Here is a 17,100-nt window from a genome sequence, read left to right on the forward strand (position 1 = left end):
TGATTGTGTATCATTTTCCGTAAAACCTGATTGGTCGAAAAAGACGTTATGACGTTTCCTACGTCGTTCTCCCGACACCATTGATGACGTTATAGATCGCTATTTTTTTGCCATGACAGATGCCGAACATACTGGAATGTCTCAAAAGGACTTATAGAGAATATGGTTAAACAACCCGTTGAAGTAGAATTTCACAAATTATGAACTCGCATCATTAAATTCCAATATTATAATAAACCTGATATTCAACTTTCACTCTATGTATTATTATGGTCCAAGTCTTTCAATCATGGTTATCAAGGTAGCAAGGCTACATATAATTTTCATATTCGTCTTTTAAACGCGTGTTCTACGACCCTTTGGAGGCCCTATCATTAGTTTTTTTACTCCTGTTTCTATTATGGTTTTCACGAAATTAGTTGAAGACTACAAAAAAAAATCATTAAGGAGTCGTCCAACCATCAATTTTTCATCCAATTAAAGTTTCTGTTAATTGTTTTGGAAAAAAAACTGCAAAAACGTCATGTGCAACAACTTTGAGAAAGAGTCATCTTACTACTTATACCCAATTGAAAGTTTTGTAGTCCTTATAAGTATTCATTTGATCAATTGATTTTTTTCTTCTATCTATTATTTGTTTTCACAAAGATTACAAATTATTTCTTGCCTTCCAAAGGTAATAACTCTTGTAAAGTTTAATCCTACTACAGCTTCTACTCAATGCCGATTATTTAGAGCTCTTCACTCATCTTTGTTTCCCCATCCTAGTTTTGGAGGTATACATTGAATAAACGGTTTCACTCCCATGAACTATAAATACACATCTTGACCGTGTTTGTTGACAGATTAGCATAATCATACGTGTTTACCCTCCTGATTTCTGCGGGAGACTTCCACCCATCAGACATTTCTCCTGCAATTAGTCAATCTCCCGGAAAGGAGACACTAACCATTCATCATGCCATAATGGACATACAATTTTAATTAGACACCCTTATAATGCTGATGACTAAATTAGGTTGAAATCAAAAGAATGGCTACAGAAGTGACTACTTTTCTTGACATGTTAACAAGAAAGACAGATACAAACATGATATAAGCTCACGTGGTCCAGGCGAGATTATTACACATTTTCAAACACTGTCTCTTTTCCTATTCGATGAAGCATAGCTTTTAGTGCAAGATAGTCTACACGTGCATGATAACATACATATTTTCTTCATCTCACTTAAAAAAAAAACGGATTTTTTTTCACTTGTAAAACAAAAAAAAAAGAATACTGCATGCATTACGCTACACCATTGTCATAGACTAAAAATTTGTTTAAAGACAGAAAAATTCAGACATTTTCGGGTATTTTCTTCAGTGCCACACTCTCTTCACTGCTTCCATTTTTATCTTCTTTCTGTGTACTCTCGCAGAAGCTGTAAGAAAATAATAATAAAAAAAATAAATAGTTGACTGTACTTGTTTCAACTTTTTCATAAAACCTTCTAAATTATTGACTAATCCAAAAACTACAAAGATTTTATTAGCCAACACAAACCAGTTAAATACCCCTACACTAAAACTGAAGTATTTGGGATATAAATACATAGTCAGATCAGAACAAAACAGAAATATAAATGCTTGAAAATGTCCTCCCCTAAAAATTGGGTGAACAAGATTTAACACTCTTGCTAAAAGGACTGAGTTTGTAGCTGTCCAGGGAAGTGCAACAAAAATATTGTTATTAGGACAGATCATACTTAATATTTCTAGTAGATACATTTCCCTATATTTTTTCTGGAAGATGACATTGAAGGAACATACTATTAGAAATTTTATTGTAAAAAACATAGGTCACCAAACTTGATTTCAAGATAATTGAGCCCTAATAAAGGCGATTTTAATATGTATTCTGTGGAGAATTTCATTAATTGCAAACTATAAAAAAAATTAGAAGATAGAATTTCTTCTACTTTTATATAAAGAACACTTACTGACATTCCTTCAATTTTAAAGAAAAAAAATTGGGGTTCTCCGAACTTTTTTCTAGTAATACCAATGTGGACACAGACTGGTATTGCCCAAGGGGCAATTATGGACGCAGACTGGTATTGCCCGAAGAGCAAATCTGAACACCCATACGTTTTGTCTTGAATGTATTTGCATTGTCTAGAAAACTTCTCCATTTACTGATATCAATGATTGAATTATGCACATGTTGATAAATATTCACTGACATGTGTTACTGAACATCTAAATGGGGAACAAATACCACTCTGGATTGCCATAAGACAAGTCATATACATATTACAATGCTTCTTCCTTGAAGGTGTACTTGCAAGGATGTGTTGAACTTGTTATGTCATGTTAAGGATTGGCCATTTCACTTTATATAGGTTAGCTTGATAAAATTCTGGACATTTTTTTTTAGAATAACAGAAACCTACAGTGTGGTATCTGTCAGTTACATGGATTGCCTTTATTTTAAAATGGTTTGGGCCATATACTCAAAATCAAATATGAGCATTTTGTTAAGAAGTTAGTCAAACTATATCAAGATTTCACAACAATTGGTCAACCATAACTATAGTCATCGTACCAAAAACCAAGTGAATATGGACGACGTACTTAATGTACTTTTGTACATGTATAAAACATACTTGATTTAATAAATGTAGACTTGACAGACTTGGCAGTCTTACTTGTACAGTTTATGATTTCTTTACACACAATAATATGTACAATTTTAAGTATGAAGGTGATTAAAACTATATTTTATGTACATGTACAAACTTTACTTCATTTGCTCCGATGGTTAAATTAAAAATCATATTAAGAGTTGTCATTACATGCAGTCTGACACATACATATATTATAGCAAAACTGAAAAGTGTTGGAGCTAGCTCCTCGGGAATGTACTTACATGTACACAGTACTTTAATGTGTACATAACCTCTATATGTATAATGTAGAGTCCCCGAAACTTCACGTTATAGTAATGGGCAGCTAATTGGACTACCCCAACTTGACAGATTCCTTAATGCCATGTGTTTTGCAACAAAACGTCGAAAAGTTCATATACATGATATACACGTACATGTATGGAACATGACTGTAAAAAGATATGTAAAAGGAATGTCCTATTTAACCTTGGTACCCAAGTTTGTACTCCAGCAAAATGTGAAAAATACAGACCATATTCAACTGGTGTTCTTCATAAAATGCAATTTGAAGAATCTATACCTACCTCCTGGACTGCTAATATGAGCATTTTTCCATTGGAAAAATATTTAACAATTTGAAAAAAAAAACATGATTTCAGAACCGCTTTTGAAAGCACAAAACCCAAACCTCATTATCTGTATATATATATATACTAGACTACTACTACAATGTAGGAGATTGGAATTCTGTGTTTCCATACCCCAACCCAAATCAGAAAATAGCTTGCCAGAAAACCTTTAGCACTGCTGGAGTAATAAATAGACCATCCTTTTAGGCCTAAAAAATGGTCACCGGTCAAATACCGACCCTTCTTCAGACCCCCTACCCAAAAGTTTATATTTGTGATATTGAAAAATAATAATTAAAAACTCTGCCGATTGTCTTCTAGAAAAAAAAAGAAGAAAATAAAAGCCAAAGATAGTTTTTTTTTCTATCCTAGATGTTAGAAATATGTGGTTGTTTATATTTAGAATCGATTGTAAACAGACATGACGCGAGTGTGCTCTTGATGGTGGATAATCTCTTTTGGGATTCGGCACTTGAAATATTTTTTTTTGTTTTGACTACCGTCATCAGTCCAAAAATATCTTAAGCACCGGAACCCAAAGGAGATTTGGCTGTAGACTAAGTCTCAAGTTATCAGTTGTTTAGTCTTTGCATATTTGGTTTCATTGTATTCCGAGTAACTTTATTTTTTTCGGCCTAAGAGATTTCTCATCAATTGACTGACATGCACCAATAAGTCACCTGTCTTACATGCACTTGAAAGTTTTGATTTTATCCCGAAAAGTATTTTGCTGGGTCAAAGATTCAGCAAATGCTGAATGTTGCACAATATAAGCGTGCAGATCACAAATTGGATCACTAGGTGACAGAGGTGTCTTCCCGATTGTCCAACATTGGAAAATTACAAGTAAAAAAAGGGAACAAAAATGTTGGACAATTGCGAATGTTTTGATAAGGAATATACATGTTGGTTAATTAGAAAATGTTTTGATAACGATAAATTTTAGGTTCTATAAGGGGTGTTCATTGAAAGAAAAAAATGTACTAGTGTTGCTTCAGGTTTGTGAAGTTAGTTTGTTCTCTATTAGTTTTTATTGTTTTGGTTTGTTGCATCAGTATTTTTTAGCTGATGCTTTATAACTTATGGCTGATTATCTTGATTATCATTTTGGTTTGTTGCTTCTGTATTGCGCCGTGCGGGTCCAGGTATCAAAGAATAGGCCTGCAGCAGTTCTAAGCTTGTGAAAGGCGACTAAATAGTGCTCAGAACCCTGACCAGGGGCTAGGGCAATATGCCCAGAGCAACTGGGTTGTGTGCATGATGTAGTTGAATGGGTAACCCTGGTATTTTATCTTCTAGGGGTCTTCAGGCAATAATAAGGAAAACCTGACCGAAAACCATAGTAGTGCATTGTGTTTTGAAAGTTGCCAAGTTCCTTGCACGTAACAAAACCCTCCTATTGTATTCATTAGGAGTAGGAACCTCTGTGCTCTGTCGCTTAATTGGCCAACACTATCCACCTCTTCCTATTTCTCTGGCATGAAACACCAACAATCAATCAATTCTGTTTCTGTATTCCATAGCTGATGTTTGTATTCAGATATTTTTTGTGGAAAAATGGCATCATATTATTAAGCAATTAACTGGAAGTGCTACAACTCATTACAAGAGTACACTTCATATATCATATTTTAATTATGATTTTGTTAAATAATTTGCATTGCTGGAATTTATACTCAAATCAAAATCATTATTAATTCATATAGTATTTGATTCCTAGAACATTAAAAATACTGGATATTAAAATAAAATAAATATCAAATATTTTTCTTTTAAAAAGTATGATTTGTTTTGGTGTTATTGTTTGCTTCAGATTAAAATATCCAAAACAATACCATAAAAAATTAATATGCATTTCAAAATAAAATCATCTATTTTAAGAAATTGTTTTATATTTAATCTATATAAATATGTATTTACTATTTATTTATTTACAATAGAAACCCCTTGCTACCCTCAAATTATAATGATGATCATACTTTGTTTGATTAACAACAATGAAAGTAGGACTATCAGAACTTTTGTTGTTGGAAAATCAGAACTCCATAATTTTAAAATGTTGAACAATCGTGAATAAACCGTCATTGATCGACATAAAGTCACCTGGTAATGCATTTAGGTCTCAGTCTTGTATTCTTTGTCCCATAGGCTTCTATAGTATACTTTAAATTTTCATGAGTTTTTTAAAAAATAAACAAGGAGTTTTAATCTAACTCTTGACCATGTTTTTCAATTAAGGAAATGTCAAAAATAATTTTTAGGTCCATTTTAGAAAAAAAAGGCACGAACTTTGGTACACCAGGACAGGTCAAACTAAAAATAGATCTTTTCTACTTTCACTTTTACTTTGAGTTCATAAAATAGACCCCTTTTCTGAAGCATTATTTTTCATGAACATACCGTTTTTTCTCAAAAACAATTTTTCTGTGTCATAGACTGATATTTACCCTGTACTTGTGATGAAAAATGATAGTCCTTTGCCAAGAAACAAAAACAGGAAAAGGCAGAAAAGAAGTGCACTACATTTTTTAGCCGCCATGTTTTGATGTACACCCGCTCAGGAATATGTAATATAAGACTGATAATTGAATGAATGAACGTGGTCACATGACTTCTATAATTTCCCCAAATACACCATGACTCACAATCACCGCTATGACTATGCCTGGGGACTGTGTAACCGTTTCGATGCTTTACACTGTCCGTGAGAAAATCCAAATCATAGCCCAGGACGTTAAGAAACCCCTCAGTCTGTCATGAATTACAAATACCATATAGGGTCTAACAGTATTGAGTATATATGTTATCAAAAAAACAAAAAAATTAACCAAGTACAGGAAGAGTCAGCTGATAGTCAGCGTCTCTCATATCGTGCAAATGATTGGCTAAAGTTGTGTTACGGAAGATTTTTTGGGGGGATTGTAGTGGTTTATATCCACAAAGACAGTCGAATTATCAACTCAGTTATCTGGTAGAAGCAACGATGTCCTAGCTTTATAATGCACGAAATGAAGGCTGTAGCGGATATACGGAAAGTGCTATCGTTTTCAACTTTATTGTTAAAGTGTTATTTAATTAACTGAACTGAAATTCACATAACATTTCTATAGAAGATTTTCCAGCCACTTATTTTTGATATTTTTGTTTAAAACACTATAGTAAACAGAAATTAACTTAAGGCTTTCCATTTAAGCTCTGTTCTTAGGAGATATAAATTACAAAGAATGTACAATACAATTCAAAATCCCTAAACAAGATAACTCTGTAAATGACACTCAAATACAAGAGTAACTATTGAATATTCAATGTGAATTATCTTCTAAGAACAGACAGATTGGAATGAATGGTTATACATTTCATCATGTAGACCTAAAACACAACTTCATAATAAAAATAAAAATGTGTAGTCTTTTCTTGTAGTGTATCACATATCACAGAATTTGCATGATTCTTACAAACACTCCTACTTAAAAGGAAAGTGTGACAAACACGTTCTCATTTACACAATCATGTATCATAAATTCTTGAAAATATCCACTAAATTGGTAAACAAGAGGCACTTATAGGTTTTTTGTGAGCTTGGTATGAAATCCTTAGCTGTGGTTAAAATCCAAATTTTAAGTGGCTGTGATATGTAGTTACAGAGAAAATATGTTATGAAAAATGATATTATTTATCATTAATGCTTGAAAATATTATTTAAGGTGATAACAGGACAGAAGTTGGATCCCAAAAAGAATTCTTTTTTTTAATAATATTTTCAATTAACTTGTAGTGACTCAAAATATAGTAATTGTTATTTGACACCCCCTCTGGACCCCCTGTCCTTTTGTCCTTACAGCACCACTCAAAGAAGCAATTAAATGGATTCAGAGTGAAAATAAATGCGAGGGACAGAAATATTGAATGAAAATGAAGATGGATTAGAAAACATATATTCATGTTATAACAAACAATGGTAACATCAGACAAAATAATATCATTCACTTACACAAAATGTCTTAATGTAACCAATAGATATACCTTTTGGTCTTTCTTCCATTAAAACAAGGTATTTTATCCCGACACTTGACAAGCAGTATGACAATTCCAAGACCAATAACACCAAGTACTATTCCAACAGTTAAACCAATGTTAGGTGAAATGGAAGCTTAAAAAAGACAAATATGGCAAATTTTGTGTATGCATATTGAATACTGACAAACTGCATGGCAGTTATATTCAAGTATAAAACCTGTAATTTTTTTTATGTAAAAAATAATGAGAAGGGATGCATGTTTCTGTTAACAATTTTAAAATGTACAAGTTTCTTTTTCAGAGTAAAATACGTATTTGCTAATTCATTGTACTTTATTCCATTCCTGACTTTATTGGTAAGGGAAAATAAAGTTATATACACAAGTTACCAGACAGAGTGTTCTTTTAAACCATGCCTATATGGTATTTGAAATTTATTTTCAGAAATCCTGATTTTATAGCAGTATATATGTAGTTGATTGGCAACATTTAAGAAATAATTCTTGGAGGGGGTAGATTTGAACATTTTAACATGAATATGGCATCTACATTCTATTATTTAACACTGATTGACAGCCAAACCCATGTTAAAATGAGTACAAATCTACCCCCTCCACGAATTATTTATTTTCTAATATGGCATATACAGTAATTTTTGTGACAAAAATTTCCCTGGGCGTAGCAAAAATAACGGCTGTTCTGTTTAACATCCCCTGTATGGAAGTTGGATTATATTTGTATATTTGTCATCGTGTGTTAAATGTGTGTATCTATATAATTGACTTCAATTAGATATTACCGCTCAACCGTTAAATCATCGTGTAAACATTTTTTAAATGACTGTTTTGTCTCAAAGCAACAGCGTAAGAAAAGAGACAGTAAACAGGTGCTAAAGGTGGAGTCGTATTAACACATACTGTTTGGCGATATGAAGACGTCATATTAGAAATCAATTTACTGAAAACAAAATCATATATTTTGTGCTCTCTATTCATCATGACTAACCTCGACATTGGGTTATATTTTTTTTGACAGGTACAGTGAATGCTGGTTTGTTGTCAACGTCTACTTCCAATACCCATCCCATTTCCTTGTTACTACAGTTTGCAGTAAGGGTTACTTGGCTTTCAAACATAATGCCATTGCACTCTGTGTTTGATATGCTAGCATCAACATATTGTGTCAAGTTGCCCTATGAACAAAAAAACATATGTAAGTAATGAAAAAATATAGTTCAAAGGTTATTCTGGGTTGATCATTTACTTACCATTGATGAAAATTTCATTCAAGTTTGTTTGCATATTGTCTCAAGTGTTTTGTTTTGTTTTTTTAAGTTTGTCATCCCATGCCAAAAAATATTGCTATTTGAATCATGCTATGGTTTAACTTAATTGTATGTTCGTGATTAAATTGTCTTTCAGGGTGCAGCTTGGCACCATTTCAGAGATCAAACCCAGAACAGAATTGGTCACTATAGAAACAACATCAAAGCTTGACTCAGCTCTCAGTTTGGATTGTGATGAAATATTTTTAAAGCACCAGTCCATATAAAATTCAGACACTGCGTATGGTAAAGTGATTCATGATGTAATATACTATCAGAACAAGCAATGCTTTTCTGGTCTATTTATGCTATTTTTTTTACAATAGTCCTTCCTATATCTAGATCTGTACCTATCAGAAAAATGTATATTAGTCTCCCACTAGAGTCAACCAAATCAAACCAAATTATGAACGATAACTCTTGCAAAGGGCTAATTTGATGTACAGTATAACTAAAATTATTTTTAAAAAGTGCAATACCCATATGAAAAACTAAGACTAGTTATGTAGTCTATAACTGATTCTAAATAAGAAATAAATGTGAATTTGGTGTTTTTTTTTCACATGCGTGAATCAATTCCTTTCAGATTTTCAAAAAGACTACTACTTTAAAAGTATATAAACTGGCAGTGGTTGATACATGGTAGAAAAGAAACACAAATTTCATTGTAGTTTTGGATTGAGATAAACACAAGAAATAGTAATCTTGATTTTGTTTTTAGATATCATTCTGGACAAAGGATATCAATACATCATGCAGGACAGATAACTCTTAAAACTGTAACAGAAAGTATGTTCATGTTTAACTGTAATACATGTACATGTATGTAGATCCCCACTTGTAGTATGGAACCTTATTGTACTACGTCATACAGATTCATACAATTTTACTCAAACTGTTCTCCAGAAACCAGTACAATATGCTAGTGTGTTATTTCAGCATGTTCAGTACTTATCTTCTAAATGGTTAAAATTACAACCCCCAAAACCTTCATTTTGATTTACGGAATATCATACATTCGTTCATTTTTTCTCAAATCACAGTCTAAAACTAAATGTGTACCATCAAAGACGATATCTACATTGTAAGTCTGCAATATCCGAGATAGTATATTGAGTTCTGTAATACTTACATCTCTTAAAACAGCCTTAATTAAGGTGGTGTTCTTCGGGTGTTTCAGGGTGGTGTTATATTCTAGTACTGACTGGTCACCCTTACACATGGAGTTCCATACATCGTTGGATAGTACATGTACTGAAATTAAGATGTATATATATATATAATCAAGTCTAAACTACACCCCAACTCTAGAAATTTAGATTAAACTAGAGGCTCAAGAAAGCCTGAATCGCTCACCTGGTTAACCATTTGCTTATTTGAAAAACCTGAGGAATCAGACAGGCTAAGTTAAAATCAACTAAATTGTCAAATGCAGGAAATGCCTTTAATAGCATTTTCGTGACCTGAACCAGAATTTTGCTAAAGGCAACAATTTTTGAATTATTTTTCAAAAACCTGTCTTATGACCCCTAAGTTCCATTTTTAGTATAGGCAGACATATCTATTCGAGGATTAAAAATCACAAGTCATTTTGAGCACAATACACTAAAGAACTATTATGCTTATTTTCATTCAATGATCTTAAATGGTTTTAGAGAAGAAGATTTTCAAAGTTGTACATGTGAAAAAAAAAAAAAAAAAAAAAAAAAAAAAAAAAAAAAAAAAAAAGACAAAAAAACTGTTTCAGTGGTTGTAACTCCTACATTAGTCAATGAATGGTTTTGAAAATTACGGCATAGGTCCTTCTCATGTTGCTTAACAATTTTACCCGTGCCAAAAATTTGTTAAAGGCAATGGTTTTTGAGTTAATTGCAAAAAACTGTCGTCTGACCACTATGTTCTATTTTTAGTAATGGCAGCCATGTTTTTTCATGAATCCCCAACGGTCATTTTGTGTTTGATACCGTAAGGAACATAAATGCCAACTTTCATTGAATTCTGTGTAATGGATTTTGAGAAGAATATTTTCGAAGTTGTATATGCGAAAAATGCAAAAAAACTGTTTCAGGGGCCGTAACTCCTACATCAGTTGACCAATCGTTTTGAAAATTTTGGCATAGGTCCATCTCATGATGCTGAACAATATTTGCCATGCCAGAAATTTGCTAAAGGCAACGGTTTTCAATTATTTGCAAAAAACTGCAATCTGACCCCTATGTTCTATTTTTAGTAACAGCGGCCATGTTTTTTCATGGATCAAAAATCCCAACCATCATTTTGTGCAGAACACCCTAAGGACCAATCATGCCAAGTTTAAAACCTGTCAGTCCAGTAGTTTTAGAGGAGAAGATTTTTTAAAATTTGTCCAGGTGAGCTAAAAATACCTGGTAAAGTGTATACAAGAAGTACTCAGAACCGAAAAAAAAAAAAAAATAATAGGACACCAAGTCCACCACCAACAATTTATATCAGATTATTGTATGCTGCACACGTGTTTCAAGGAGCAAACTCTCTTCAGCAGCATTATGACATAATACGAAGGATTGACTGATTGATTGTTGGGGTTTAACGCCCGAGCAGCAATCTTTCAGTTATATTCAGGCGAATATCAAGATTAAAAAATACCTAGTAAATTTCATAGAAGTAATCAAAACAAAAATATCATCCTAAGAAGCCAAGTCCAATACAAACAACTCATTTAACATTTTGTGTTTCAAGGATCAAATTCTATTCAATAGCATTTAGACTTAACACTAAGGAAGTACAAGATTAAAAAAAATAAATTGTGTCCAAGAAACACTCAAAACCTAAAATATTATAATCGGCAGCTAAATTCTTCATACACTGAAAGGCTCTTTAATAATTGTGAATCCCAAAAGGAAGACAAAGTTGCACACGTTGTCGTACTAGGCTTAATCCAACTTGTATAAGAAGCTGATATCCGAGAACAACCAAAACCACTTACAATAAATGCCCCACATATATGAAGCCAGACACAAAATTTTAAATTAATCCATCCATTAGGAGTTGAGATTTTTGTGATGAAAATTTTAACTATATTTCATGTCAAAATTCAAAAACAGTTGATATTTAACAGCACTCGAACTGCTAAACAGTGTATGATCTATATACTGAAGCCTAACACCAAATTTGAAATCAACCAGTCAAGTGGGAGCTGAACTATTTGTGATGAAATTTTGATGGACTGACGGTTGGAAGGAATCACAGATAGAAAAGTGGATTCTGATTTACCACCCATTCGTTGACTGAGGGTATAATTATCAAAAAGGTTACTGAGCAAGTCTTTAAATGCCCCTTGAAAACATAAAAAAAATCATTGCATTTGACTTCTTCCATGTACAGCATATGCAATTACAGTACTTCAGGTCCCTTTATCACTTTTAACCTTTTCATTACTTTACATGTCAAAATAGTTCTTTTCAAAGTTTCACTAGGAACTCCAAGGACAAATGATGTACTAAAGGTACAAACCACTGGGAATCATGAATAAGAGACTCCCAGGAGCCTGAATCGCTCGGAATTTCAGTATTCGATGCAAAAAATCTTTCTGCAACTGAGAAGTTACTTCATCAAGGTTTTCGATAACACAAGCTCGTAAAAAGATTCACAATGTTTTTCAATTCATTCTCAAATACTGATGTACTTGTAAAACCTGCAACCTTTTCTTCATGGCAATATTATTCACAAAGCACAGAAAGCTCAATACTAACCCAATAAAGTGACTCAACTCTTGAATAAGCTTACCCATAAGGGATATACATTTTTTGTTATGCTACTGTTGTCAAATCATTAAAGATGGCATGTTATGTTTTCAACATTGATTCGCTTACAGGGTCTTTACATCGAATTCAACACACTAAATCAAAAAGCAGTTTTTAGTATGACATGGGTTATATCCATATTGTATGACTTCACCATGGTTCTCAACCCTGCATTAGAAAAACTGGGATTGAAATTACATACAGGAAGAGCATATTGTTGTAGGTTTAAACTGGTCTGGAGCTGGCATGTCAGTTAACTGCCAGTAGTCCATTGTTTGTGCACTTTTGTAAGTAATATCTTTATTTATGTATTAACAATGGACTAAGACCTTTTTGAACTGATTTATAGGTATGTTTACCAGTAATTGTATAATATTTTTCCACAGTGGTCAGTTTTAAAAGGGGGGTAGTTGTGATCTTGCAAAAGTACTTTAAACCCGCCACATTGTTTGAGCCTATCCCATGTGAGGAATTTGTGGTCTCTGTAAGCTTGTTTCATTTTCCCTTTCAGGCTACTTTATGTTGCTGGAGTATTTATAAAAAGGCAACTATTTCACAATTTTTTTTAATATTGTTTTGGGGCCAGCTGCAGTCTGCTAAGTGGTGTGAGGGTTTCATGGTCATTCATTGTGGACCCATGGGTGGCCTTGAGCTGGTAATTTTCATCCCAGTGGGGTTTTGTTTCTTTGACATATTGACCATATCCATTCTCTTTATATCCCTTTTATTTTCAATTAAGTTTTGATTGTACCTTTTCAATTTTTTGCACTTTTTCATAAAAGAGAAGGGTGGTTTTTCCGTTTTCACAATTACAACTGAAAAATGCTTTCACCAAACAAACTTTGAGATAGTCTTCGATCCATGGTCACAGGTTCCCTTTCATTTTCTATGAAATTCCAATTACACATTTTCAAATTTGCAATTTTTCATAAAAAAATTACAAATTAAAACATAAACATATATAAAAAAGTTATTGAAAAGTTTTGAACCTTCAAGCATCAATGGCTTTGTAGGTCTAGCAAATATCACCCCAAAATGAACAATATGGGGACTTAGAAACACATGATGTTTGATATAAGGATGCATCATGCACTCATGGATCAGCCCTTTTTCTCTAAGAGAAAGGTCTGGCTTACTCAAGGATTCTGGTCAGCCAAACAAATGGAAATGTCATGGTAAACCATTTCAACATATAAGTATAAAGATATTTATAAGTCTACCACCCCATTCGCTTGTATTATACCTACCATTCCAATCACTTGGTTTTATATGAACATCTGTTAATCCTTTACTAAATTTAAACTGAGACTGAAAAATGGTTGCAGGCATGTCTGTCAAGTTTATCTTCAGTGTGGATGATCCTTTTTTTTCAACCAATTCATACTCTGGTCCAGTATTTGGACCTCTTACACCTCCAACAAACAGATGATTTAGACCTTTGTCCCACCTTTCAGTTCCTTTTCCACAATTTTTAAATCGACCTTCCAAGGACAAAACACGTAACTCCTCTGTTATCATCACTGAGACTGTAAAATACACAAAACATGTATAGATGTATTGAATTTATGTTTGCCACTTTACCATCCTTTTCAAATATTTTGAAGAATGCTCTTTATATGGCTCACTGTAAATACATACTTCTGTATGATTTAGCAATATGACAGAAATGAATACTCCTTGTAATAGGTACATTTGTACATGTATAATCTAACTTGAAGTTAACAATACTTGCCTGCACAGTTTCCAGTAACAGTACCAATAGAGCCAACTCCGGCAATGCACAAAAAGTACAGAATCGATACAAATCCTAATTTACAAAGATTAAAAGTAGAATGATTAGAACTATTTACAGTTGATCATCTATATAGTTCTTAAAATAAAGACATTTGCAGAAGGCAGCATGATACACCCATATATTGTTGAACTATTAATCATACGGATTTGCAGTTCTTAAGTACACATCAACTGGTTTGGATACAATACTGCACAAAATTTGAAATTCTGTTGAGAGAAGTACTGCTATGAATAAGACCGCTTGTCATCTTTGCCTATGATCCCTTAAACTCAAAGACAGTAAAATATATCTAAAATCTGATAGAAAAAACTCAGACATAAAACTAAAAGTTTTTTTTTAAAAGATTTATTTTCTTTTTAATTTTCAAAATAGAAACAATTTAAATGAAATGTTTGGTATGTGCAGATTGATACAACTGCAGTCATTGAAAGCTGAACAGTTTGGGCAATTTGGACACACTATTCAAGGTTGATGCAGCTCTTCGTTTAAATTGTGATTAAGTATTTGATACATGGTTTAAATTTGAGCAGATTAAAAGTGTCCCTTTTAGACCTTTAAATGGTTTAAGTCTACATTTTTTTTTTGGGGGCATGGTACCATTACATACCCCTATTAGTTAAATAGTAGACGGTTTAACATAAGTCCATTTTGCAAAAAGAACTCTGAAAACAGATCTGACAATAAAATCATCCCAATCAGATTAACAATAAACCTATTATCAATTCTAATAACAGAACATATCTTACCCCTTTCCACTCCTTTTTTTATCAGTGGTTTGGAAAAAAAAATCTCTAAAAAATTATAGAGCCCTTCACCATATTCCAACAAACAATGTGTTGAAATTTCAAAAAGATCCTGTAAATTTTACTTAAGTTATCCAATATGAACAAAGTTAACGGACGCCAATGATGATGATAGCATGATACCTTAATACGTAAGCAAAACTATTTCACACTTATAGAAGGAGGTGTACACTTCTGCCACTCAAGACATGTGATCTCTCAAAAGAGGTTGACCCTAAGCCTCCAGTGACATGTATGTATTATATATAGGTAAACACAGACTAAGTTTGAATAACATTGGATAAGTGCTTCTTGAGTTGCTTCAAGCAGCTTCTAGATCTGCTTTTACCATTTATAATGTAGAAAAAAAAGAGAATAATGCAGTCAAATAAATTATTTATAATGAAATTATACATTTTTGTCAGCCCCTTGTCTGTGCCTCTCTGAATTCTACCCTTGATTACAAACCTGCCATCATTAACAGCCATGTACTCACTGACAAATATTTGAAAAACAGTTTCCAATGAGCAAATTATCAATAACTGAAATACTTACCTGCAATCCATTTTGCAATGCTTTGAAATGTCCAAACAGGAAGTGGTATGCCTCTGAAATTGCTTATTCCTCTAAATGATGTTACCAAATTAGAACTGTAAGTCCCTTCATTGTCATAACCTAAACCAGAACTGGCAGTTGCAGCAAGGTTTTGAGTTAAATTGGCATTGGTTGTGCCTGGTGGGTCTAGAACTAAATTGGCATTGTTTGTCCCTGGAACGCCTGGAGCTAAATTGGTCTTTGTTGTCTCTGCGTGGTCTGGAGCTAAATTGGCAGTGGACGTTCCTGGAGGGTCAGGAGCTATATTTGTTTTTGCTGTCTCTGCCTGGTCTGAGGTCAAATTAAAACTGGTTGTCCTTGGAGGGTCTGGAGCTAAATTGGTAGTGGTTGCATCTGTTAGGTCTGGAGCTAAATTGGCAGTGGTTGTCCCTAGAGGGTCTGGAGCTATATTGGCAGAGGTTGTCCCTGGAGGGTCTGGAACTAAATTGGCAGTGGTTGTCCCTTCAGGGAATGGAGCTAAAATGGTTTTTGTTGTCTCAGCGTGGTCTGGAGCTAAATTGGCAGTGGATTTCCCTGGAGGGTCTGGAGCTAAATTGGCAGTGGTTGTCCCTGCAGATTCTTGAGCTAAATTGGTTTTTGTTGTCTCTGCATCGTCTGGACTCAAATTGAAATTAGTTGTTCCTGGAAGGTCTGCAGCTAAATTCGCAATGGTTGTTCCTGGGGGGTCTGGAGTTAAATGGGCTGTGGTTGTCCCTGGAGGGTTTGGAGCTAAATTGGCAGTGGTTGTTCCTGCAGGGTCTGGATTGTTTTTGGTTGTCCTTCCAGGAATTTGAGCTAATCTAATATAGGTCCTCCCTTCAGAGTTTTTCGCCAAATTACCATTGATTATCCTTGCCATCTCAGGGCCTAGAGCTACCATATCATTTGTTGTCTCTCCAAGGTCTCTCACTAATTTCAGTCTACTGACTTCAGCTAATAACATTTTAGTAATCCCTCCAGGATATTGGGCTAAATAAGCATTGGTTGCCCAAAGAAAGTCCCATCGTAAATGAAAACTGGCCATTCTCCTAAGTGCTTGAGCTGCTTTAACATCTATCAAGCCTTCAAGATACTGGGCTAAATTAGTATGACTTGTACCTGCATGGTCTTGGACTAATTTAGCATTTGTTATCTCTTCTGTTGTCCCTGAAAGGTATTGAGCTAATTAGTGGTTAGTCATATAACATGTTTGTACATGCCAATTTTTTTAGCTAAATTTGGATTGAATGTTACTAAAAGATTTTGAGCAAAATTGTTTTGGTATGACTTGCATTTACTATATTGAAACATTTAAAACCCTAAATTAGACTATCTTCTGTTTGCGACATCTGACATTACATGTATCATATTACCACAAGCACATTGACATAATATGATGTCTAACTTTCTTATTAAATTTCATTAAAATGTCTATGGTTTTTAAGGAGGACTCCTGTGCTAAATATAGCATGCCCATGTCAAAGAGTTGTCCAACAATTTTGACTCATGGAAGATTTTGGTAGGACTTATCAGAAAGACCATTTCAT

General features: G+C 33.5%; 1 protein-coding gene across 5 annotated transcripts in view; it reads right to left on the bottom strand.

Moving 5' to 3' along the window:
- Positions 1 to 1,038: 1,038 nt before the first annotated feature.
- Positions 1,039 to 17,100, bottom strand: part of LOC148610321 (uncharacterized) — a 30,401-nt gene continuing 14,339 nt past the window's right edge. For 4 of the 5 annotated variants that reach the window (XM_088542767.1, XM_088542763.1, XM_088542765.1 and 1 more), the window contains 7 exons: positions 15,536 to 16,720; positions 14,136 to 14,210; positions 13,651 to 13,929; positions 9,754 to 9,875; positions 8,303 to 8,489; positions 7,304 to 7,430; positions 1,039 to 1,424 (listed from right to left, as the gene is read on the bottom strand). In XM_088542767.1, coding sequence (XP_088398893.1) covers positions 1,340 to 1,424; positions 7,304 to 7,430; positions 8,303 to 8,489; positions 9,754 to 9,875; positions 13,651 to 13,929; positions 14,136 to 14,210; positions 15,536 to 16,720 — 2,060 coding nt within the window. In that variant the 3' untranslated portion in view covers positions 1,039 to 1,339. The remainder of the gene's footprint in view (positions 1,425 to 7,303; positions 7,431 to 8,302; positions 8,490 to 9,753; positions 9,876 to 13,650; positions 13,930 to 14,135; positions 14,211 to 15,535; positions 16,721 to 17,100) is intronic. The other variant, XM_088542766.1, reaches the window with a different exon arrangement.

This window comes from Perna viridis, chromosome 8 (genome assembly GCF_037379345.1).
Source record: "Perna viridis isolate PV_CMFRI_1.1 ecotype Kerala chromosome 8, ASM3737934v1, whole genome shotgun sequence".
Lineage (NCBI taxonomy): Eukaryota > Metazoa > Mollusca > Bivalvia > Mytilida > Mytilidae > Perna > Perna viridis.